The sequence below is a fragment of the Erythranthe guttata genome, chromosome 5 (genome assembly GCF_056151865.1).
Source record: "Erythranthe guttata isolate IM_541 chromosome 5, IM_541, whole genome shotgun sequence".
NCBI classification, from domain to species: domain Eukaryota; kingdom Viridiplantae; phylum Streptophyta; class Magnoliopsida; order Lamiales; family Phrymaceae; genus Erythranthe; species Erythranthe guttata.
The window spans coordinates 14102615-14127079 of NC_142537.1; the positions used below are offsets into that span (position 1 = coordinate 14102615).

Genomic DNA, 24465 nt, shown 5'->3' on the forward strand with positions numbered 1-24465 from the left:
TCTGTTGCAGTCAAAATTATGTTTGAACTATTGCAAGCATTTATGATTAGGAGTTTTAAAAATAACAATTAACATAAAAAAAAAAGCACAAACTCATTTTTAATTAAAAGACCATGTTTTTTTTTTGGAAAATAAATATGATTTTTGACCGATTTCTCCACCAAATTTTGAACCTCCTTCAAGGTTTGACCGTCTCAACCGGCCTCGGACCGCCTCACAACCAAAACCTGAATTTTCAAATCTTTACACCGAAGATATATCGAATCGCCGCCACCTCAGAAATCGATTGATCGGCCGTCTCGGCCGATTTTTAGAATGCTTACTATTTGTAATAGGTAATCTAGTTGTACCGTGAATTAGGATCGTCTTTGTTTAAAGAAAATTTATAATTGTAATTTGTTAGTTATAATTATATATTAAATTTACTGAAGGGTATTTTAGTCCATGAAGTAAGCTTCTCTAATGAAGTTATGTTAAAGTTGACAATTTGGATTATTATTTAGGTGGGGTTTGTAAAAAGTTAAAAACTTTTAGAAATAAATTATGAGTTTTTTTCCTTACATAATCAGTTTTTAGGTGTTTTTAAAATTGACTTTTACTTTTGCTTCTCTTAAAATAAGTTGTTTTAAACTATAATTTTAAAATCAGTCATGTACCTTTTTTTCTATTTAAATTGATTTTCCATATTTTTTGCAAACACCTCGACTTGTAAAATTAAGCACTTAATATTAACTTAACTCACAATCACGAACTTATATTTTTAAATAAGCTTTTGCAAACACCACCTTAGTATTTATTCATTTTAATTTTAGGATTTTTTTAGATGTAGGAATAGTTTCTGGGATTGTTTTGGATGGAATATTATTTAATTAGGACATTTTAGTATTTCTCTCCAAAAAAATATGTTATTGTAAAATAAAATTTTAACTGCAAAAAATAAATTAAACAAATTAAACATAAAATAATTTATTTTACATATGTTTATGATAACAAAGAAAACCGCAGCCAATCATATATGTGTACTGTATAAACCTACACTCTCGTATAATAGGTTGCAAACATTTTTCATATTTAGTTTTATGAATCAACATTAACCTTTATACACGAGCAAATAAAATATGTATTTATGTATTCTTGTTCTAAACTACATGCGAATATAAAGTTCATGCGATCACTAATAAACGAGATCAATTATACAATCTTTTAGCCTATATTTTGGTATTGAAAGAAATTTCGAAGGAATATCAGTAAAAATTTCCGGAAGAAATCCACACACCTTTTCTTAATTTAAAATTTTATAATCAGTAAAAAGAGCTAATAAGTTCATTATCTAAACACTTTAAAAATTAGTCTAAAAATAAGATGTAACAACTTAGCAGCGTTTAAAACAACTTATAAGATGTAAGAGTTTATCAGCCTTTTAATACAAGCTTAGCCAAACGGGCTCTAATTTATTATCAAATGTAGGGGCATAATAGGGAAAAGGAAAATATTAAGTTGCATAATAACATGGTCATAAGAAGCATTGTCTTAATCCAACCTTGGTGTATGGTTATGAAAGGCATGCAATTAAGATCTTTTAGGCATCAATCAAATACACATATTAGGGGTAATTAGGCCATTGGAGCAAGAAAACTTTCTATCTCTTTTTGTCTTTTATATTGTCAACCACAAACCACAAGAATTCCAGCAAATAGCCAGCTAGCTCTAAAAAACACATTAGGTCATCTCTCTCTCTCTCTCTCTCTCTCTCTCTCTCTCTCTCTCTCTCTCTCTCTAATTATTTTTGGATGTCAATAATCTATAATATATATATTTTGTCTTTTTGCCAAAGAATTTCATTTCAAGTATTGAAAAGATGGTGTCATGGTGGGCTAAGATAATATGAAATTCAGCCACATGAAATGTTTGCTTGGTGATGAACTTTAAGCTATGGATATGGCTTTTGATATCATCTGAATTTCTAGCCAGAAATGTGTTACGATTATTACGTTTCATTGAATATATATATATATATATATATATATATATATATATATATATATATATATATATATATATATATATATATATATATATATATTTTACATTTATAAAAAAAATTGGAGTGTTGCAGATAAAATATCGAATTTCGGCTACATTTACTAAAGAAACTATAGGTGCAAATCGGAATGGAATTTCTGAATTCCGTCAATTCCGATTCGAAAATCTCGAAAATTGGAACTATATTTTTTATTCCGGTTTTTTAAGTTTCGATTTTTCAATTTTTTATCTGAACGGAATTGGAATTGTATATAAAATTACTGAAAATTCCAATTTGACTCCAAATATTTTCATTGTTTTAATATAATTTTGTGATATATTTTTGTAATTCCATAATATAGTGTATATTATATTTTATATGAAAATTGTGAATCCCGAGGGCCAAATAAACTAAAATCCTAGAAAATATTAATTGGTATCTGATATGCCTAATTGGGTCAGCCCAATAAGCCTACAATTTCTCTATCTATTGGACAACGGGCCCGATTTATAAGAACACTATAACGAAAGTTCAATCACCTTTAAATAAGGTTTGGGCCTTACAAATTAACATCAGCTCAATCGACAAAGTATAAATAACGATTTAATTCATTTATTAAATGTACGTGATATACCTAATTGGGCCGACCCAATGGGCCCCCTAATTTGTCTAATACCTGGGCCCACTACATAAAAGCTCAGTCACCTTCAAAATAAGGTTTGGGCCCAATTAAGTAAACACAACCCATTCAACGACATATAAATATATGTTTTTACTCATTTGTCAAGGTACGTTCTATTATTCACGAGCAAGCTAGAATTTTATTCTCTCTACCATTTCCACGATCCGTACATCTGACTTGAGCGTCGGAGGGGTTTCCGCCGGATCAACCCCCGACTTAGTTCACGTGTGCTCATTTCGCAGGGACCTCAGGATCATCAAGTTGTCAAGCTACTGATCCGCTTTGCTCTCCCAGCTCGTTTTCTACACTACCCCAGGTGATCTAAGTAATTAGCATCATCAGTACGCCCTATTATCTGAGTAATACGACAGTTTGTATTCATTCAACTACTTTACTATCCGCACATCTGACTTGAGCGTCGGAGGGGTTTCCACCGGATCAACCCCGGACTAATTCACGTGTTCTATGATCCCAGGTATCTCAGGACCATCAAGCTCGAGAGCCAGTGATCCACTTTGGTCTTTCAGCTCATCATACTTCAACTCTCTAAGATGATCTAATATTTAACATCATCATAATGTTTTTTGAAGATTTGAAACTCAATGTGATAAATGTCGTTTTAATTTTAATAATATCGTTTCGACTTCATACATAATTACCATTTTCGAGTTTGAAATTTGCACAATTCAAAACACAAAATTTGTAGTTCTTTGAGTTAACTTTCTAATATAACTTAAATTACAAAACTGGATATTAGTGAGAAAGATATGTCTAAGAATCATTGAACACTGCCGACAATTTTGATGTTTTGAATTACCGAAAACTCAAAATGTATACCTCTCATGTATAACTTTGTCATCCAACAACCAATCTAGTTGATTCAAGTTGGATTTAAAAACAAACTCAAATGACTATAGTTTATTGTTTAGTATTTTGCAAAAATCAAACTAGAAAATGACATATAACATTTCAAATTTGAAAATTACGATAAGAACTTGCTGCAGCTAGTAAAATAGTCATATATATGCTAATATTACCCCTGCTTATGTTGAAATTTGAATATGATTACTTTCGAGTTGCGATGCATGAGCTTTTGAAAGACCTTTCGAACTCACACCAAACTTTGTTTTTCCATCTTAATGTTATATAATATTTTGTGTTGTAAAAGGGCTTGTTGCTTATTGGTTTGACGATTGCGGAATAAATGTAATACAATATAATATAAACAACAATGTAAGTAAAAATATAGGAGAAAGTAAATGAACAAAATTCGTAGAGAGATAATTGTGGAGGTTAGGTATGAATGTTGTTTTTCTCATTAATATTGGCATAGACCGCCGAGAAGTAACAGGTTTAATCTCATTTTGTACTCTTGAAATATATCATTTCGGCACTTTGCACTCTCAAAATACAATAAATCATTCACAATGCACCATGAATTGAATAATAAAGGCAATTTCATTTTTCATTGGTGTTTTTTTATCGGGTGCAAAATAAAAAATAAACCGTTATTTTCGTGAACCTCAAACATAATTTCGAGCAGACAAAATGCGAAAATAAAAATTACACCAGATTATTTAAAGAAACTATATTTTCTTACAAAAAAATAAAATAAAATAAGCTTTTATTACTAAATTATTCGATTGATGGATCTTTTATATATGGGCATATTACAAATAAGCCCATCAGTGGGAACTTATTCATAAAGAGATCCAGACAATATTCTCCTTTACCAATAAGTCCACACATGGTCCAGATTTATGTAAAGGACTAAAATAACCCCTCTTACTTTAATATGCTCCAATTTCATCCTTAACTTACTTTAACTTCAATTTGACCCCAACTTTCACAAATTATTCAATTTTGACCCAAAACTTTTTTTTTTTCACAAATTTTTTTTTTTTCAAAAACTTTTTTTTCCCGCCGGATTCCGGCGTTGACCGGCGGTCAACGCCGGTCTCCGGCGTTGACCGGCGGTCAACGCCGGTCTCGGCGTTGACTTTTTAATTTTTTTTTTTTTTTTTTTTTTCCTTCCGGATTTTTTTTCCGGATTCCGGCGGTGACCGGCGGTCAACGCCGGTCTCCGGCGTTGACTTTTTAATTTTTTTTTCTTTTTTTTTTTTCCGTTTAAACAGCAATATTGCTGTGAATGACAGTAATATTAACTATATTACTGTTAAACACAGTAAAATTAACTAAACTATAGTTTAACACATTGATATTGCTATATTAATCTCTAGCACATTAATATTAACACAACAAAATTCATTATTATTGTATAATAAAGTAATATTACTATGTTGTCCGTTCAACAAATGTAAACAAAATAAAAAAAACCAAAAGAATTAATATTACTGTGAGTGACAGTAATATTACTATAGCAACAGTAATATTACAATAGTAGACAGTAATATTATTACGTTACTCCGTGAATAACTCGAACAAACAAAAAATCCAAACAAAATAATAATATTGATGTGGTTGACAGGAATATTACTATAACAACAGTAATATTACCGTCAACCACAGTAATATTATTGTGTTTACAGTTATTTTACTGTCAACGACAGTAATATAATTACGTTGACTTGTCAACAAATCAAAAAAAATAAAAAAAAATAATAATAAATAAAAAAATATAATATTGCATTAATTTACTGTCAACGGCAACACAATTACATAAATGTAATGTCAACGGCAGTACAATTACGTTAATTAACTATCATTGACAGTATAATTACGCTAAATTACTGTCAGTGACAGCACAATTACGGTCAACGTGTAGCGGCGGGCGTGGAAAAACAAAACAAACCAAACAAAAAAAAAAAAAACTTAAAAAAACACTAAAGAAAGAGACCGCCGGAAACCGGCGAAAAAATCCGGAAGAAAAGAAAAGAAAAAAAAAAAGAAAAAAGCAAAAAAAAAAAAAAAAAAAAAAATCAACGCCGGAGACCGGCGTTGACCGCCGGTCAACGCCGGAATCCGGAAAAAAAATCCGGAAGGAAAAAAAAAAAAAAAAAAAAGTTTAAAAAGTCAACGCCGGAGACCGGCGTTGACCGCCGGTCAACGCCGGAATCCGGCGGCAAAAAAAAGTTTTTGAAAAAAAAAAATTTTTGAAAAAAAAAAAAAATTTTGGGTCAAAATTTAATAATTTGTGAAATTTGGGGTCAAATTGAGATTAAATTAAGTTAAGGATGAAATTGGAGCATATTAAATTATACTCCAAAAAAAAGTCAAAATTGAATTTTTGTGGTCAAAATTGAACTTTTATGGACAAAATTGATTAATTTGGATTACAATTAAGAATTGGGTATAAATGATTGAGGGTAATATTGGGATATACATGAATGTTTCCTTTAGTTATAATAAATATTAAAGGGATGAGCTTATTGGTGAAAGAGATATGTCCCCTATACCTAGAATAATAAACATGCTTGGTTGGGGACTTTTGCATAAAAATCCCTTTATATATTGTAGCTGGATGAAAATATTAAGTAAAAATATTTGGAAGAAAATATGATTTTAAGATAACTTGACAACGGAATAGTTGAATGATTTTTTTCGTAAAAAAATATAAATTTTAAATATGTTGATGAAATGTATTTTAATTTTTGAACTTTATAGTTTCAAAATGATTGATGAATAAAAAAATATTTGACATTTGGCATCCTAAAATATATCACTAAAAATATTAAATTACAATTTTTAGCTTTAAAAAATCATTTGGGGTGCACTATGCATGATTTATTGTGTTTCGAGGGTGCAAAGTGCTACTAATTTGTTTCGAGGGTGCAAAATGCCAAAATAGTATATTTAACATCCATTATAATTTGTACTTACCAATAATATATTATATTAAAAGACGTGAAATGCTTTTACGGTTTGAAAATTGCTATTTAGCATTCATAACAGAAAACTTTTATCTCTCTAAAACCCCAAACCTCCCAAAAAACCCCCAATATGCAAATAGCAAAAAAAAAAAAGGTTTCGAAATCAAACTTGAAGAAGAATTGGGCTTCGATTTTTTGAGATAATTTCGACTCCTTTATGTGTAATATGCATTGGGTATGTCGATTACGGAACCAATTTCATGTAAAAAGCCCTACAAATCAATTTGTAGGGCTTTTTTTTTTGCACATACACCCACGAACGCCCAAGACGGGCGCCCACGGCGTGTACGAACGCCCGCCGTTCCGGTCGTTTGTACACACCGTGGGAGGCGCCTTGGGCGGTTAATTCAGCTGCCTTGAATGATAAATAGCAATTTTCAAACCGTAAAAAAAGACGTATCTTTTAACATTCAAAGTAAGAATCAAGATGAAATAATAACACAATTATTTTCTGTGGGAGGTAATTAAATAGGGAGGCATGTTTACTGCTGTTCAACTATAAAAGGTAAAAGGAAAAATCAGAATAGACAAGCATCAAACATGAAGCATGAGCACCCCTATGTAATTAAAACAACTGGTGTCAGACAAAATACAGTCACTATTTGACTCAATTTCTTTCTATTACTTAATTAGTGCAAAGTGAAGTTTTAATTCATTTCAAGCATCCTATGCAGTTTAATTTCTTTGAATCACTTCAACTATTTTTTGAGCTTGAGTCCTTGCATTTTTTATTTTTTATTTTTTACTTTTTGTATTAATGTTATTAGTTTTTATTATTCAATGATTTATATTTCAATAAACAAATTACAGTGAACCTAATTTTTTTTTATTTTGATTTTTATGTGTATTAATTATATTATTATTATTATTATTATTATTATCATCGTCATATTCTATATTATTATATTCATATTTATATAATAAGAAAAAAAATGTTTGTAATCTCATGAACAACTAAGAAAAAGTCGAACTGAAACTCGAGTTCAAACAATTTGAGCTCAATTTCGAACTTTTTTTGAACCAGCTCACGAGACGGTCCATCTCATTTAGACCCCTAGACGAAACCAGCAAAAAGTTGAATGTCAAAAGTGTTCAAACAAAACATAATATAAATCTGAGTTAATTCATTATTTAACTTAAAAAATAAGTTTGTTAATCTATTATTAAGCATCGATTCTAGGAAACAAAAAAACACGACTGGGCTGGTGTCATAAGCTGGCTCAACTCATTTATTCTTCTCCTTATGTAGTTTCATATTTTTGTTTTATTATGCTTTACCATGTGAATTATATTGATTTATATTATATAAATCCCCCTTTTGTTTGTATAGTTACATCTACCCCCTCAACTGTGATTTTTTTCTACACTTCCACCTTTTATGGTGTCAAATTCAACATAATTATCTAGATTCCGTGAAATGTGCTCTAGTTTGTATTCATTTTGTATAAAAATACAGTTTTCAATGCACCACAAACTGATATATAAAAGCTAAAAATCACATATTATGATCATCTTACTTCATAATGTAGAGTTTGAATGGGATAAAAAGGGTACAAAATTGATAACATTCCATATAATCTCGAAGATTCCACTAAATTTGAGAAGTTGAAGGGTGGTTGTAATTATCCAAACAAGGGGGGTGTTTTTATAATTTGACCATACCTCAGGGGTGTTTGTAATTTACCCTGTATATTATAATATGTGCGACTTTGTGTAAATGAAAAAAAAATCAAGCAATATATATCATGTGATATATCATCTGCAAGACCGGAAATCGAAACTTCCTATTTCCATCATTTCCCTCAAACTATTCAAATTTTCCCCTCTCTCTCTTCACTCTCCCTCTCTCTCTCTAGATAAAACAAATACATACAATCTCCTGTCTCTATCGAACGCACACACCTCCACGGTTGGATTCTCATTCATTCCAACTCGCGTTCCAATAAATCTATCCTCTCTCAGCTTTTACAAACCCCTGTCGCCGTCACTCGATCCTCGAACGATTTTCCTTTTCCATTCTGCAGAAGGAACAATTTTTTTTTTTTTTTTTTCTGAATGCGCATTGCATGGTGGAGGTGGTGGTGTGTATAGGAATTCGAAAAAAAAAAAAATCAAAAAAAAAATGGAAGAACAAATCATGGCGGAGTACGACGATGACTACACTTTCACGGTGTATGAGGTTGATCTCGACTACGAATTCGACGCCGCCCGCTTCTTCGATTTCAGCCGAGCCGAATCGCCTCTGGAGCTGCGCCTGGCCGAATTCTGGTTCAGCTCCGCCGCCAGCTACCCCGATTCTCGTAGTTTTTCCCTCTCCTAATTTTTTTCTAATTTTCAGAGTTGAATACGTTACCTTGCTCTGTAAAAATTAATATCCGCAAAAAAAAATTATTTCTCCTTTCACTAATTTTTAAGGTGTCCTGCTCTAGTGGTAAATCTAATTTTTTTTGGTGGTGAAAAGTGTGCTTTTGGTACTTTAATGACAGTGGTTGGTTATATTTTGCTGCCGCCGTAGAATTTTTTTGTTTGTTTGTTTGATGGAATGATTGTGAATTGCGATTTTGCATTGATGCAATTTATGTGTGACATAATTTAAATTTAAGAGTGGTATAATCTGCTATATGTGTACATGTGCAAGTCTAGGTATTGTTCGTGTTAGTCGACACATTTCGATTGCTAGAACATTGCTCATGATCTAATTCGTATGATGTTCAATGTTCCGTCGTTGTTACTTTTACGTCGTTAAATCTACAAGCTGTAGGCAATTTTATTTTCAGCGTTTGTGTCCAAGCTAGTTTCAAGGGAGGATGAAAACCCGATGGAAAATATCAACACCTCCCCAAAATCTAAAGGCGCGGATGACGACATGGACTTATTGGAGAATTCAGATATCGAGGTGGACGAAGAAATTTCCGCTGCGGGGATGAATTACAGAGGTTCGACTAATTATACGCATTTTCAAATTGACTTCAATTCGTGCAGCTTTTTTCGTTTTTCACTATCTTTGTAATAATGTTTATGTTTCCGTTTGTCGTGATATAATCTATGCAGGCTTTACATTTGTGGCGAATAATGTTAACTCAAAACCGAAACAGAAGTTGTCCGTGAAGCCATCTTTCTCTAGGACGTCAACTCTTATGAAACCGACAGCGAGTCAATTGGCCAAGCAAAGACATCCTCTTGAGAGTCGTTATTCTAGGTGATTATTCTTTCTTAATTCAAATGTATTAACTAAATGTCAATAGTGCTTCAGATTTCTTTCTGTTTTAGGACACAGAATTATTTAGTTCGTCGAGCTTTCCTTTGCCAGAAAGAAGAACATTTATTTTGTTACGCGACTATAACTAGGTCTTCTGTAATCTAATTAATTAGTAAACAGTTTGTTCGTTATATAGCTGGTCCACCGAATTTTTTTTCTGTTTGCACAACACATGATCTCTGTTTCTTCAAATACTAGGTCACACAGGTCGGTTTCGGAGAAAGCAAATAAGAGCTCAAGTAGTGTTTGTGACACTGTGAATCAAGCTGCAAAAAGACAAAAGCTCGAGGGTGGTCTTCTGATGAAGGTATAGTTGTCTGTTTTATTTATCCTTTTCATTTGTGTTGGAAATCTTCAACATGTCGATTCTTCTGCAGTAACTAGGTAGTGGGGCTTTTGCAACTTAGAGTGACTATATTATCATATGAAGCTAAAGTGATTCTGGTTTTGCTTTTGAAAGAAACTTTCCGGCACCGGTGACTTAAACTATTCCAGTGCTGCACTCGTGATTAGTGCTGTCATTGTAGCTTATTTCCTTTGTCACTCTAATCTGTTGCTACTTTCACATGATGTTTAATATACGAGTATTGTAATTGTCTTATTGTTCTTGTTACAATCTAATAAGATTCAATTTTGGCATTTCTCGCTCTTATCGTGCTGTTTTCGTGTAGATATATAGGTAAGTAAGATCTATATACGAGTTTGCTTTGTCTTATTATTATTTCCATGCAACAGGTCGAGGGGGCACAACAACTGCAGCAAACTAATTTTGTCCATAAGACGCCTAAGCGGGTGCGTGAATTGCATTTAGATACATAATCGCACCACCTTAAAAGTGAATCTGAATTATGCAGATAACTTAAATTTTCCCTCTGGGAATTGCTTGTAAAGAACGGAATAAGTGTAAAATATGCATTTGAAATGTTCTTTTGATGTTGTTTTCTGGAACTAATGATGCTATTAACAGAGCAACCGAATAAATGGGTTATACGATTTGAAAGTTTATTGCATAGACGTGGAATAAGTTCTTAACATTTTGACAGGATGGACTACTTGTTGGAAGCACACCTCATACCATACCAAGGATAACTACTCCTATAGAGCCAGAACTTAAAACGGCACACAGGGCTCAACGGACAAGGTTTGTTTGTTCCACTCCAGTATCTGTTGTATTCTTATATTACCACAGATTCATGTTAGAATTTCCTGCGTGATTGTTGCACACAGGCCAAAAAGTAATATAGAAGCTGAGAATGTGGCATCAGTTGTTCGTAAATTCAAAGCTCGTCCATTGAATAGAAAAGTTAGTAACCGTACTATGTTAAATGACACTGATCTACCTTTAAATTTTAGTCGAGATATGGATCTAACTCCTGTATTTTAAGATACTTGAAGCGCCTCCATTGTTTCCAAAGAGAAGCACTCCTCATTTACCTGATTTTCAAGTGAGTGCATTTACGAAGAGGTTTTAGTCCAGAACATTTTTGATTGAACTGACTGACAGTGCGGAATTTTACTCGGTGAATTTGATATCAGGAATTTCACTTGAAGACGTCAGAGAGAGCCATTCAACACCGCGCAGCAGTCCCTTCTGATAACGATGATAAGGTTAGTAAAAGATACTTCGAATATCACAATTGTTTTAACAACTTTAGGAAGAAGTGATCATTTCCAATAAGAGACGAGAGTAGCTAGAATTGACTCATTGTGATTGACATGACTCTTTATTTTGTTCTCTCCTGCTTTGGTCGTGGGACTTTTTACGACACAATGATTTATAAACTTCATGGATAATAGTTACATATGCTTTTAGTAATGCCCTGTTGCCTTGTTGTTATCTTGTTGCAGGCCTTGCGGAAATATGCCACTAATATAACCTCCGGGGATGGAAATAGAGGAACTCCAAGGTAATTAACTTGCTTATATATATGTTCTTAATGCAACAAATTCCTTATTTTCAATCTCTGATCATCATTTGCCCATCTCGCGGGTTCTTATACGGCTCAGTTCTGCTATGAAATTGGACCTTCCACCTTTTTTTGCTCGTAATTATTGTAGCTTTACATTACAGTTTTTGTGTTTTGTATGTGCAAACATTTTAATCCATCCTTCATCAGAAAATGATTGCTCGTTTAACCCTTTTTAAATCATTGCAATTTCCCTCGGTGGACTTGGCTAAGAAAATTTTATTTGTCAGAAGCAGCGAAAATGTTGCTACGAGGCCGGATGATTTTGGGTCATCTCGTACCTTCAAAACTCTTTCCCTCAATAAGAAGGTAGCATTATTTAATTAATTTCTTATCTAAAAACTTGTTCAATTATTTAAAAAGTAGCCATGGGTTATTTTTCAACGAAGATACTGGGAAACAAGGTGATAACAGTACCAATGGTAGTTGACATTTAAAAAAAAAAATCCAAATATCGTTATTTTAGTGAATTGATTTAGTAACTCGGTATTGTATTGCCTATTGCACAGCCGTTCATTTACCAGATGGAGAAGAAGTCTCGTAACAATCCACCAACTGAACTTTTCAGCAAGGTAAATTACCTATACGTGTCTGCTCGCTGGATCATCAATATTATGATTTTGTGAAACTGCTGCGATAATTGCTTCTTCGTTATCCGTAGTCAATTTAGTGTAGCAGCTCACAATCTCATTCCTTTTTAAAACGCATTATGTAATGTATGATGTATGTTCTCTCTTTTCCTCAACTAGCTTTCTCTGGCATCCGATACACAAGAAATTCCTAATTTCGAGTCAAAGTTGCCACGGTCCATCATCTTATCCATGGAGGTTTCTTTATATTCTTTTAATCATTTTTAAGAGGATTAATATTGTTATATGAATGTTTTGATGAATTAACTGATTTCTTACAAGGGCTCAAAAGAGAATAGGTGGTGATCATATTCATGGGGGTTCCTCCCACGAAGACATGCACCGAGGTAAAATAGGATGTCTCGTTTTATGTTTTATTCAATAATCTTTCGCTGGATTAGTTAAACTGTTAAACTCGTTTAACAGCCGCATAATTTATTTTTTCTTTTTTTTTTTAATCTAAAAAAGAGAAAAACATTGATAGAGAGGGAAAAATAAACTGCTTACATATGCAGGAGTGAGGACGGTGCTTGTGAAGCCGAAAAGCGAAATTTGTCGATAACCACCACAGTAAATGAAGCTCTTTTCGAACACTGAAACTAACTATAGAAATAGATTATAGCAACAAAAAATCTAATCTTTGCTTCTAGTAAAATGTCTCAAGCCAGAATGTATATAAAAATATCAAGAGTATATTCTCCATGGTACAAATATTACTTCCAATTTCGTCCCTGTTACAAATATTACTTGCAATTTAGTCCTTTTTCTTTTCCTTATTGTTTATCAGCCTCTGTATCCTTATCTGGAGAATTGTGCTTTCGTATGCTTGTAACAAGCGACAGCGGTGACTGTTTAGTCCAGCGTTTTAAATCGTAGGCCGCCTTTTTGAAAGGCTTCTTGTCCTTGCCGAGTTTCCTCTTTGTGATGGCTATGGCGAGATCGTTCGGGAAGAGTGTGCACCACACGAAAGCATGGAGAAGCGTGGAGACTAATAGTATGGACACCATTGTTGATGACATTAAAGAAAGTGCTAAAGCCAGGCATTTACTTATTACTGTCGGAACTTGCTCCGCGTATTTGATGCTCGCTATCGATGCTGTTGTCATCGGAAATGTGTAAGACCACCACGCCACCGAGAACCTATCATACGAAGTAGTATATAGTATATACTAGTGATTAATTAAGATATAATATAAGAATTAATTACATATGAGAGCTAGGTTTGTATGATAATATATTATTGGGTAAATTACAACCACCCCTGACGTATGATCAAATTACAAAAAAAATCCTCTTGTTTGGACAATTACATCTACCCAACTATGAATTTTCTTACAGCTCCACTTATGGTATCAAATTCAACATAATCATCTAGATTCCGTGGAATGTTTCTAGTTTGTACTCATTTTGTGTAAATATACAGCACCACAATGTGATATATACAAGCCAAAAAACACATCTTATGATCATCTTGCTTCAAAATGTGGAGCTCCAATGGGATAAAACGGGTACAGAATTGAGAATATTTCATATAATCTAGAAGATTCCACTAAATTTGAGACCGCAAGAGTGGACGTGTAAGAAGATTTATAGTTGAGAGGGTTGGTTGTAATTATCCAAGGGGTTATTCGTAATTTGACCATACCTTAGGTAGTTGTAATTTACCCTATATTATTATTATCATAAAATTGGAAATTTTCAAATTTATTGTTTTTGAAAAAAAAACAGAGAAGAATAGGGAGAGAGATATTACTTGAATCCCCTGAAGAAGTTGATGCGCACAATGAGGGAGCAATAGAGAAACAAGGCAATAAAGTAGCAAGTCCTCGACAGCCCGTCGAACTCCCCGTAAATAGCCCCCCATGCGATGCTCGCCGCGGCCGGAGTCGCAATAAACATACAGTACACAGGGTGGAGCTCCTTCGGCAGCGCCTCACTCGTCGGCAATCTCTGGTACAATGTCACAAACACCACCATATAGTGCGCGAAACCCACCGCCCACATAAACTTCCCCGCCTCCAACCACCCGACCTGCGCCGCCAGTATTGCCCCGACGAAGTTCCCCACCACGGAGAGATGCGATGACGGGTTCGCCACCTTGGACAAACGCCGCTTCCCGCCGGAGAGCCACTGGCCGTAGATCTTGAGGTCGAGGAAGATGATGGGGCCCGCGAAGGCGCACCATAAGGCCGGGTGGAGGCGATCCTGTGCGATGCAGGGCGGGACACCTATGGCGAGGAACATGCACACGATCCAAGGGGCGAAGAAAAAGTTGACACGTATGGGGTGGAAGTACTCCCTCTTGACGGCTTCGAAGTAGAAGGCGCATTTTAGCGCGTAGGTGATGAAAACTGCGACGAATACGCCGAGGGCGAGTAGCCAGATGGCGAGGTTGACGATGGGAGTGACGTGTAGGAATTTGGTGGCTCGGCTTGTGGAGAGGGCGCGCCAGAGGATGGCTTGGCTGCTCAAACCGAGACATATGCCGAAGCAGCCGATGGGGAAACGGAGAAGGAACGGCCATTTCTCGTCCTTGGGTAGAAGTATGTCCTCCGAATCCTGCACCACGTTAATTTAATTAAATAAATAGTATAGGTTAGTTATAACATGCTGGCTTCAATAAAGTTCAAATTAGCTCCGGCCCACAATTAAAAAAATCGGTACGGCTCGATTTTTGCAATTATCAAAACGCATACCAAACATGTCGGTTTTTTTACGCTTCGGTGCTAATCGATTTGTCAGTTTTCAATTAACGGTTTCAGTATCAATTCGGTTTATTTTCGGTTTCGATTTCGTCTATCAGTTCGTTATTTTTGCTCACCCCTCGACCTTATAACTAATATACTACAAAATAGAATTTGATTATTATTAAAAGATTTCAACTAGATATTTTAATTAACGAGGGATTAGTATTAAAAAAAAAATCTAGCTACTATTTTTTCTTGAAAAAAAATTCATTTCTTTAGAATAAAAAATAATTTCAATTCCGTTCCTAAAAGAATATGACAATATTCAAAAAAAATCAAAAGTTTTCACGTGGGAAAATTTTAAAATATTAATAATAAAACTTTTGAAAAAACTTAAAATTTTCAAAATTTGAGAATAATTGTACAAAAACTAAATTCGACACACCAAAAATTTGTCGAGATTTCGATCGATGGAGTACGATGTACCTTGACTTGGTCGAGTTCAGGTCCAGTGAGAGCAGCAAAGTATCTACCAGCAGGAACACTCTTGTTAACAGAATCATCATCTTCATTATCATTATTATCAACCCTACGAGACGACGACGAAACATCGTTAATATACTGATCAACAAGGATTCCACTCTCCTTTTTAATCAACGGCAGCTTCGAGTTCTGCCTAACGAGGCTCGATTTCGTTCTGAATATGCTGAAATCCCCCTTTTTTCCACCACTTTCCGCTCCAACACCACCGCCGCCACTTCTATGAGAAGAACCGAATCCTCCGAAACTGTTCCCACTTCTCGGCAGTACTCCTTTCCTCTCCGTCTTGTCTACGTTCAGCGCCGAAAACCCTGTTTCCAGCGAAACTTGCCGGCTAAAACTATTGTTATTAGGTCTTTTCATCTCTCGTATTTTAATCGGTTTGTTAAAACGTTTATTATTATTAGTAGCCGTTTTTGTGGGCTTGTTTTCTTCGTGTGCTTCTTCTTCATCTTCTTCTTCTTCTTCGGGTACTTCGTGGATATCGACAAAATGGGTTCCGCCGGGAGATCTTCTAGAAGTTTCTCTCATTTCCATTTCCTTCGAATTATTATGCTTCATGATCACCACCTTTTTTTTTTTCTTTTTTTTTCTATAAACAACTTCCAAAGCTAATGAGTTTGGGCAGTCTTGGGCAATATTAATTTCACATGATGTACAATTTATGCTTTTGAAAAAGGGCCTAAAGGGGATCACGAGAATGCAGTAACATTAAAAACTTAAGTTTGGTGGTGGTTGTTTAATTTGTTTGGTATATTTTTAAGGGTAAATTACGATCAACTTGAGATAGGGTCGAATTACGAAAAACCCAACATGTTTGGGTTATTACAATTACCCATCAACTATGAATCTTCTTACACGTTTATTCTTATAGTGTCAAATTTAGTTGAATTTTCTAGATAGTGGAATATTCTCCAGTTTATACACGTTTTACCACATTCGAGCTCCATAATTTTGAAACAAAATGATCATATGATGTGTCTCTTGTAAATTAAATATCTAATGTGGTGCATCAAAAACTGCATTTTTGTTCAAAAGAAGTAAAAACTAGAGAACATTTCACGTAATCTAGAAGATTATGTTAAATTTGACACCATAAGGGTAGACGTGTAAGAAAACTCATAGTTGAGAATTGGTTGTAATTATCCAATATGAGAGTTTTTTTTCGTAATTTAACCTTATCTCAGGGGATGGCCGTAATTTACACTACAAGAAAAAGATGCATTAGCAACACCCTAATGGTGATCGACAAACGCAAAAGTTGTCAATTAATGTACACATTATGTGTCAACATTTTTTTTTATTGTTACTAATAGCTCATTTTGTTGTCACTTAATCCTTATTTATTGTCACCATACCCTGTTAGTGACAAGTATAGTGACAATACTTTTTGCCTAACTACTCGAAAAATAAATATTTAGTCAATTTTTTTTTTTTTTTAGTGTTACCCTATTTTTAATGAACCGACGCGAAACTTTTTTCTTGTTGCTTATATAGGTTTGGTTTGTTAAAAAGTTATGTCTCGTGAATTTAGATAGCAATTTGTGGTTAAAAAAAGCATGCATGCATGGGATCGCAGATTTAGGGTCTTGATCATGTACTGACGATGACCAACCAGCTGGCATGATGATTCAGTTTTTTCATGTAATAAAAGTTGAAGATGGTGATTGTTGTGAGAATTTCACGGGTCTGAAATCAAAGAAAGCAAGGTAAGGCTCTCAAAGTCAACACTGTCGGAAAATTTGTGGCCAATTGAATATAGTTGGGAATAAGTGGTGGAAATCAGACGGAATGGATTGAAAATGATTTTTTCAAAAAAATTCATTTTTTCTGTCTGAAGTAAAAAAGTAGGTTTCAATTTTCGTTAAAAAAAATTGGAATGAAAAAATTCATTCCGATTTCGCAATGCCTAATTGGATTCAGCAGAAATTTGAAAAGTTTGGAAATTTTATTAGGTTAAAATCTCTTGGTTCAAATTTGGATATAATGTGAATTTTGACAATATTTTTTCATCCTTTTCGAAATTTTGCAGGAAAATGAAAGCAAATTCAAAAGAGGGACAAATGCAATAAATGAAACTACATGCATGAACAATAAATTGAAATAAAGATTTTATGATAAGTAAAAAATGCTACAAAGAGTTTCTGATACCAATGATTTTTTCTATGGTTTTAATTTATTTGATCCTTCGATATTTATATTTTTTTTGTATAAATATAACATAAGTTATATTATGGAATTACAAAGTATATCACGCAATTATATTATTTATTTTAAAAAACAATCGAAATATTCGAAACTACAATGGGATCGGAAATCAAAATTTCAAATAGTTTTATATGCAATTACGATTTTGTTCCAAATAAATTCAGAAGAATTGAAAATCGAAATGAAAAATACGGTTTGAAAGTTGGATATTTTCTGATTGCCGGAATTTGGAGATTCCAATCTGATTCCCACCCCTAGTTCCGAATGAATAAATTACTATGGTAAATTACGGCTGCCCTCCTGAGGTAATGTTAAATTACAAAAAAATCCCTCATGTTTGGGTAATTACAACCACCCCTCAACTATGAATGTTTTTACACGTTCATCTTTATGTTGTCAATTTGAACAAAACTTTCCAGGTTCCGTGAATTATTCTTTAGTTCGTATACGCACTACAAGAAAAAAAGGTGTTTAACAACGCACGAAGTGCGTTGTTGAAGGTAACAACAACACGCCGCCGCATGTTGTTGACCTACATGTGGTTAAATCTCGGGTATATTTGACAACTTGCATCGAATACAACGATGCGCGTTGTATGAGGTCTATAACAACGCATTACGCTAGTGGTTGTTTGTAATTAACAACATGCAAAGACGTCTTGTAATAAACGTTACGACAAAGTGCAGGGGCATGTTGTCCTACACTAACCACAACATTTCCGAGTGTCTTGTTGAAAGGTATATCACAACTTACGGTTAATATTGTTACAAGGTATATCACAAAGTGCATAGGCATGTTGTATTATACTAACAACAACATTTCATTGTGCGTTGTTGGTTGATATATTAACCAAATGTTCGGTGCTTTGTAGAAATAGACTTAAACTATTCAATTATATATTTCACAAATTTCACCAATCAATATGCTCTAAAAATAAACTAATTTACATTAAAAATATTCATATAAACCAAATAATTCAAAACCAAAATCTCAAAATGACATAAATATCCATAATATCCGAATAGAGTGCAAGTCTGCTAAAAAAAAGATAATACGAAATGTAATACTGAACTAAGCCTAGATTCTATTTAAGTCAAAATAATATAATCTTCAATTTACCCTAGGACGTCAGTGAAGATACTCGTAATCTGTAAACATAAAATAATAATAATAATAATAATTATTATAATGAAATAATGTGCATGTGTTCGAAAATAACAATTTTTTTTACAGTGAGGTAGGTAGTGAATAATACTTTCATTTATCATTTTGATAGAACTTTTTGGCCACGCAATTGTACTCCCTAAAGCATCACCAAGCACGCTAAATTCATTGGTAGGTCTAAACAAGTGCAAATCTTCATTAACTACGAGGTCAACCCACACCTTCTAACACTCTTTTCCAATAGGTATATGATGAACTTTAGTTTGTGGATCAGTTGATGCAATGTGTCCTTCAGCCACAACTTCCTCCGCATTTTTAAAGTTGTACCAATGTAATAGCTGACACTTCTGATTGTTGGTAGGTTGATCTTGTAGAGGATGACTTCCTTGTTCTGATTGAAATAAACAAAATTAAGAGATTTAATATATAGGTTGTTGATTAATATGAAATATTAAATAATATGCAATTGTATACTAATTATTTCAAACTTCTTACTTGAGGAGTGCCAACTTGAGGAGTAGCAACATGTGAGCTTATCATATCTTCAGGATTCTTGCTTGAATTCTGTAACAAGATAAATGACAGAAAAGAAAAAAAGTTCAACTGTTGTAATATTTTAATTTTAATATAATAGTTTATTAAGAAAAAAAAATATACCTGTTGATTTAGTTTCATAAGTGATTTCACTTGTGTTTCCAAGTTGGCCATTTTAGTTTGAATATCGTTGAACATTGCATTACTTTGAATTTTTGGGTAGCACCAAAACCAAGTCCACGAACTCGTCCTCGAGCTTCAGGTCCTAAAACTCGTGCTAAAGCATCATCTCTTATAGAATCCTTTGATGGTGGGTTCTCCTTTAACTCATTGCACTTCTTTATTTGCTCCTGTAAATATACAACATAATCCTAAAAATGACATATTCATAGTCACAAATAAAAATTGTACATAACACAGGTACCAATTTACAAACAGTAGCAAGTATATATATAACAAATGATGAGCTCATATACCAACATACAATAAATTAGTAATTAAGTATTGAAACATAAATTACAAGGACATAAGTACGTACATTATCAATATATATACACATGAATATGACAATATGTACCAATTTAGAACTATTATAATTATATATATATATATATATATATATATATATATATATATATATATATATATAACAACACCAGTTTGTCAACAATTTGTGACCAAGTATAAAACAAAACCAAATACTTATAAGTACATACATACATCATCTATTGATCATGTACACAGTAAACAATGCGTATACATACATTATAAGCATGTGCAAACTTTGTTTTTATTTTATTTTTACTCTTTTATAATTATAAATATACAATGACTGCACATACAAATTTTGACTATGTAAAAATAAAATTCACATACGAACAGTATAAGAACATACAAACATTTGTATAATTTATTTTTTTGAACAGTATAGAGTAATTGTTATATTTTACAATTATTTCACCAGCAGCGTCATTGACAGGTTCGCCATTCTTATTTTCGTATGCCTTTTACCATAATTCCACCCTTGTTATTTCGCTAGGATTTGCATGGTTTTCTTTCTACAAAAGATACACAGTTACATAGTGTGAGTGAATAAAAAAATAAAACAATTAACTAGCATGTTTCATTTTTTACTTTTAAATTACCATTTCATTTTCCATGCGAGCATAACCTTTACGACTCATAGTGTGTGTACTTCTGCTTCTTTCTCATTTCCTTAAACCTTTCACTTTTTTCCTTAAATCAACAGTAATAATATAGATGAGAAAAAAATATTTAAACAAATAATTAAAATTTACGTATACATTATAACTAACTAAAGTAAGCAAAAATCTCACTCGAAATGATGTAGTAAGTCTTGATTTCACAAAAGTATCCCAATCCTTGTTTGATTTCACATTTAAGGGCTTCATGAGTTGGAATTTACGTGCACAATTGGGCAACTCACTGGCTTCAATTAGCTGTTTTGTAATTTTCGATTTATGTTGTCTCCAGTATTTGCCCATCATTTGAAAAATAAGGTCTTTGAGTGCATCATTCACATCAAATGATTGCTGTACACAATAACAATTGTTAATGAAACATACGATTAAATAATACTTAATCTGCTAAAAGTTTGATTACCTTGACCAAATCCGCTAAAAGTTTGATTACCTTCACTACAACAAAAGTGGTTTTTCATAGCATATAAGCATAGCGTTTTTACTACTAATGCTATAACTGTTTTTTTTTTCTCTATATTAATTTATTAGTGTTATAAACAAACGCTATAATAGATTATAATTCCAACACGCTGATATTTTTATTGTTGCGCTTGTTTAGACAAACACTCCGTCTTTTTCAAAGTATAAAAACGAATTAAAAAAAAACACATTCTGCCAGAACTAATTTGGGGGAAAAAAAAGAACCCTAACCCATCACTCAACGAAGACGGAGAGCACTGGTCCGAAAATGCGACAGAGAATAATTGATGAGGGTTTATTATACAAAGACACAAATTCATGTGTTTAATTAAACCATGATTAGATGCAAACTGCAAGGTATCCTCCAATCCCAATCTTATCTCCACCCATCTTTGTTTCTATAATTTCCGCATATGGGCTCTGTATATGTGGTTTATGTCTTTTTTTTTTTTTCTTTTTTCTTTTAACAATAGTTGTATGTCTATTCATGGTTTTAGAATTGATTTACAACCATTTGTTCATATAAGAAAAACATTGATATATGATCTTTTTTCCCTCTAATTTGAATGTTTTGGATTTACTTGTAGCTAAATAATTTTGTACGATTACTCTTTTTTTTCTTTCTAGTTTTAGTTTGAGAGCAAATAAAAAGTTTAAATTGACCTAGTAATCTCATGTATTTATATCTATGTTCTTGAAACTCAAATTGTGTTGTTTCAAATGAGAGATTGCATTATTTAACCTAAATTTTAATCGATGTAGAGATACCTATTGTTTTGCTCCTAAGTATTGTTTGTTTCTTGGTTGTTGAATTATATGGATATTTATTATACCATATTTGAAGAAATGATTTCATACCGTAAGAATATCAGTGCATTCATGATACAGAGAGTACATCGCTTTTGCTCTAAGGAGTTAAGGCACGTGCACTACACGAAGTGTGACGATTCATAATTCATACATTTGAATTTGTACGAATACAATCAAGGCCAAATCAAGAATCATGTCAAGTTTGGCTACTTTCTGAAAAGTGTAGAATGCTTTAACCTTTGCATGTTATGTGTACCAATTAAGTGGGATTGTTTTGGTAAAAAACTGTTTTCGAGATCAACAATCTAAGGACCATGATGGACGGTTATATACAAAGGCTCACTGGGTTTGACATCAAAAGTTCTCTAAAATTAAGGAATTTCATTTCTTCAATTAAGTGTGATGCTAAGAGAATCTCATTTACAATAGTGTATCTTTTTTAGTTGTGATGGTGTTTTAGATGTTTAGATTTGGTCGTTTACAGAAGTGGATCCCCTTTTGCTGTCGTGGTATTTAGATGGAATAGAGAAAGACGACTTCTGAATTTTCGAAGGTAATGCTATGTTGGATTATGATGCATTTGGGAATGAATTTTTTGTATGGATAATCTTGTCGCTCGTACATTGTTCTTATGCGATGTAACTGACCTTTTTTTATGTAATTTTACTTGAGACTTGTGACTAAATAATTAAACTTGAGTAGAATATCTTACTTTTAAATACTATTCCTCTTTTGAGTATTATTGAATCAAACTTTTTAATATTTTTATATGCTATGTTAATGCAGGCTGCAGTCTTACATGTAGAGAATGGTGAATTTGTTTTTCTTCTGCAAAGTGAAATTATCAATCAGTTGCACAAAGTATGTGATCTCAGTGGACCTTGATAACATATTGCAAAAATGAGGTGAGTCTATTTCCCACTCACGTTCTTTTGTTGGTAACGTATTGGTGCTATATTATTCTCAATTACCTTCCGACAAACATTAGACATTGAGCAATTCTATTGATAGTCGGTTTGCTCTTTTATATTAGAAAGATACCCTTTACACAAAATACTCTTGATGACAAAAAATGTTAATTGGTTCAGATTTGACTGAGAGTAGAAACTAATACATTTTTCTTTGCATCTAACTAATACATTTTTATTTTGAACAATGTCTTTATTATTTGTCTAAGATTTATTCTTGTTGAGTTATAATAATGTATAATTATTTTTATGCTATTCTTTACTATTATTAATTGTATAGCTAGGTAGCAAATGATGACTTATGAAGGATTGTTGAGGTTGTTTGCACTAAGACTCTTTATTTTTCTTAACAGATAATGAAAAGTTGAGGGATGGAAATAAGGTGGCAGTCTCAATTGGATGAGTTGAAGTTGTTTAGCATCCTCAATTGGATGAACTGAATTAGTGCTATATATGACTTCAAGTTTAAAACTTTTTTAAACTGGTCAATTGTATCGACTAGAGAAATTAAATGTTGTAAACATTATACTGTTTTTTGTTATCTTAATAGAATTTTATGCATCATTCTTCTTGTCATACATATATTTTGAGTTTTATAAAAATATCATCCTTTATTGATTCTAATTATGTGAAGAATCCAATTTAACATTTTATTACATACGGATAATCATTGCAAATGAACATAAAATGACATTTATAAATATATAATTATTGGCAGAAAAGAAACATTAATAATATTTATTGGTAACATAGCGCAAGACAAATGCTATGACATAGCATAAGACAGGAATTGTAAAACGCTATAAAAGACGGAATAATAGCAAATGTAAAGCGCTATGAAATGTGGATATAAGGTAGCATTTATAAAGCGCTATAAAACGTGAGGATAAGATAGCGTTTCGAAACCGCTATGGAAAACCATGTATCTATTATAGCTCCGGCAGACATAGCGTTTGTAAAAACGCTATGATAGCCTATAATAGCGTTTTTCAAACGCTATGGATGGCAATTTGTGGTGTAGTGCTTAATCTGCTAAAAGTTTGATTACCTTGACCACATTTTGAAGCAAGATGATTATAAACTACATTTTTTCACAAAACGTACGTTTTGTGAAAAAATGTAGTTTATAATCATCTTGCTTCAAAATGTGGAGCTCGAATGGGATAAAACAGGTACAAACTGGAGAATATTCTACATAACCTAGAAGATTCCACTAAATTTGATACTAGAATAATGGACATGTAGAAAGATTCATACTTGATGGGGGTGATTACCCAAACATGCTACCCCCAGTGGGGAAGTATCATGAAACGTTGATGGGATCCCGGCTTTGCTCCAACGAAGCGTTGATGTTATAACAATCGCGTCCTTACTTATATATCTTATTTCTATGATTTAAGTAATGTTCGGTTGCGTGGGTTA

At 33.0% G+C, this 24465-nt stretch overlaps 2 protein-coding genes, 1 long non-coding RNA gene and 1 pseudogene across 7 annotated transcripts; 2 read left to right on the forward strand and 2 right to left on the reverse strand.

Annotated features, from left to right (window-relative positions):
- Positions 1-8334: 8334 nt before the first annotated feature.
- On the forward strand, positions 8335-13233 carry LOC105954496 (uncharacterized). 5 transcript variants are annotated; one of them, XM_088817725.1, is made up of 15 exons: positions 8335-8895; positions 9373-9531; positions 9647-9794; positions 10053-10161; positions 10590-10646; positions 10898-10995; positions 11082-11157; positions 11240-11299; positions 11391-11462; positions 11703-11761; positions 12055-12130; positions 12331-12393; positions 12571-12648; positions 12743-12797; positions 12966-13233. In XM_088817725.1, the coding sequence occupies exons 1-15, from the start codon at positions 8718-8720 to the stop codon at positions 13010-13012; spliced, it is 1335 nt and encodes a 444-aa protein (XP_088673851.1). In that variant the 5' UTR covers positions 8335-8717; the 3' UTR covers positions 13013-13233. The 5 variants fall into 5 exon arrangements, with proteins under 5 accessions (XP_088673851.1, XP_088673852.1, XP_088673850.1 ...); XM_088817726.1 differs by having other exon boundaries at positions 8336-8895; positions 12058-12130; XM_088817724.1 differs by having other exon boundaries at positions 8341-8895; positions 12052-12130.
- On the reverse strand, positions 13067-16308 carry OZS1 (C4-dicarboxylate transporter/malic acid transport protein). Its single transcript, XM_012995477.2, has 3 exons — positions 15624-16308; positions 14204-15009; positions 13067-13590 (listed from the first exon to the last, which is right to left on the reverse strand). Exons 1-3 carry the CDS (start codon positions 16236-16238, stop codon positions 13224-13226), a joined length of 1788 nt encoding a protein of 595 aa, XP_012850931.2. The 5' UTR covers positions 16239-16308; the 3' UTR covers positions 13067-13223.
- Positions 16309-19013: 2705 nt separating this feature from the next.
- On the reverse strand, positions 19014-20571 carry LOC105970643 (uncharacterized; annotated as a pseudogene).
- Positions 20572-21459: 888 nt separating this feature from the next.
- Positions 21460-23607, forward strand: LOC148770695 (uncharacterized). Its single transcript, XR_016031281.1, has 4 exons — positions 21460-21622; positions 22560-22628; positions 22862-22980; positions 23397-23607. It is a non-coding gene; the product is annotated as an uncharacterized LOC148770695 (long non-coding RNA).
- Positions 23608-24465: the final 858 nt, after the last annotated feature.

Excerpts from the sequence above, each read along its gene's own strand:
- LOC105954496 (XM_088817724.1), top strand. The coding sequence starts at position 8,718 with ATGGAAGAACAAATCATGGCGGAGTACGACGATGACTACACTTTCACG. Across the intron at positions 11,463-11,702 it reads CTTCTGATAACGATGATAAG|GCCTTGCGGAAATATGCCAC; the intron begins GTTAGTAAAAGA and ends ATCTTGTTGCAG. Across the intron at positions 12,131-12,330 it reads CTCTTTCCCTCAATAAGAAG|CCGTTCATTTACCAGATGGA; the intron begins GTAGCATTATTT and ends CCTATTGCACAG.
- OZS1 (XM_012995477.2), bottom strand. The coding sequence starts at position 16,238 with ATGAAGCATAATAATTCGAAGGAAATGGAAATGAGAGAAACTTCTAGA. Across the intron at positions 15,010-15,623 it reads CTGAACTCGACCAAGTCAAG|GATTCGGAGGACATACTTCT; the intron begins GTACATCGTACT and ends AACGTGGTGCAG. Across the intron at positions 13,591-14,203 it reads AACTTCTTCAGGGGATTCAA|GTTCTCGGTGGCGTGGTGGT; the intron begins GTAATATCTCTC and ends TTCGTATGATAG.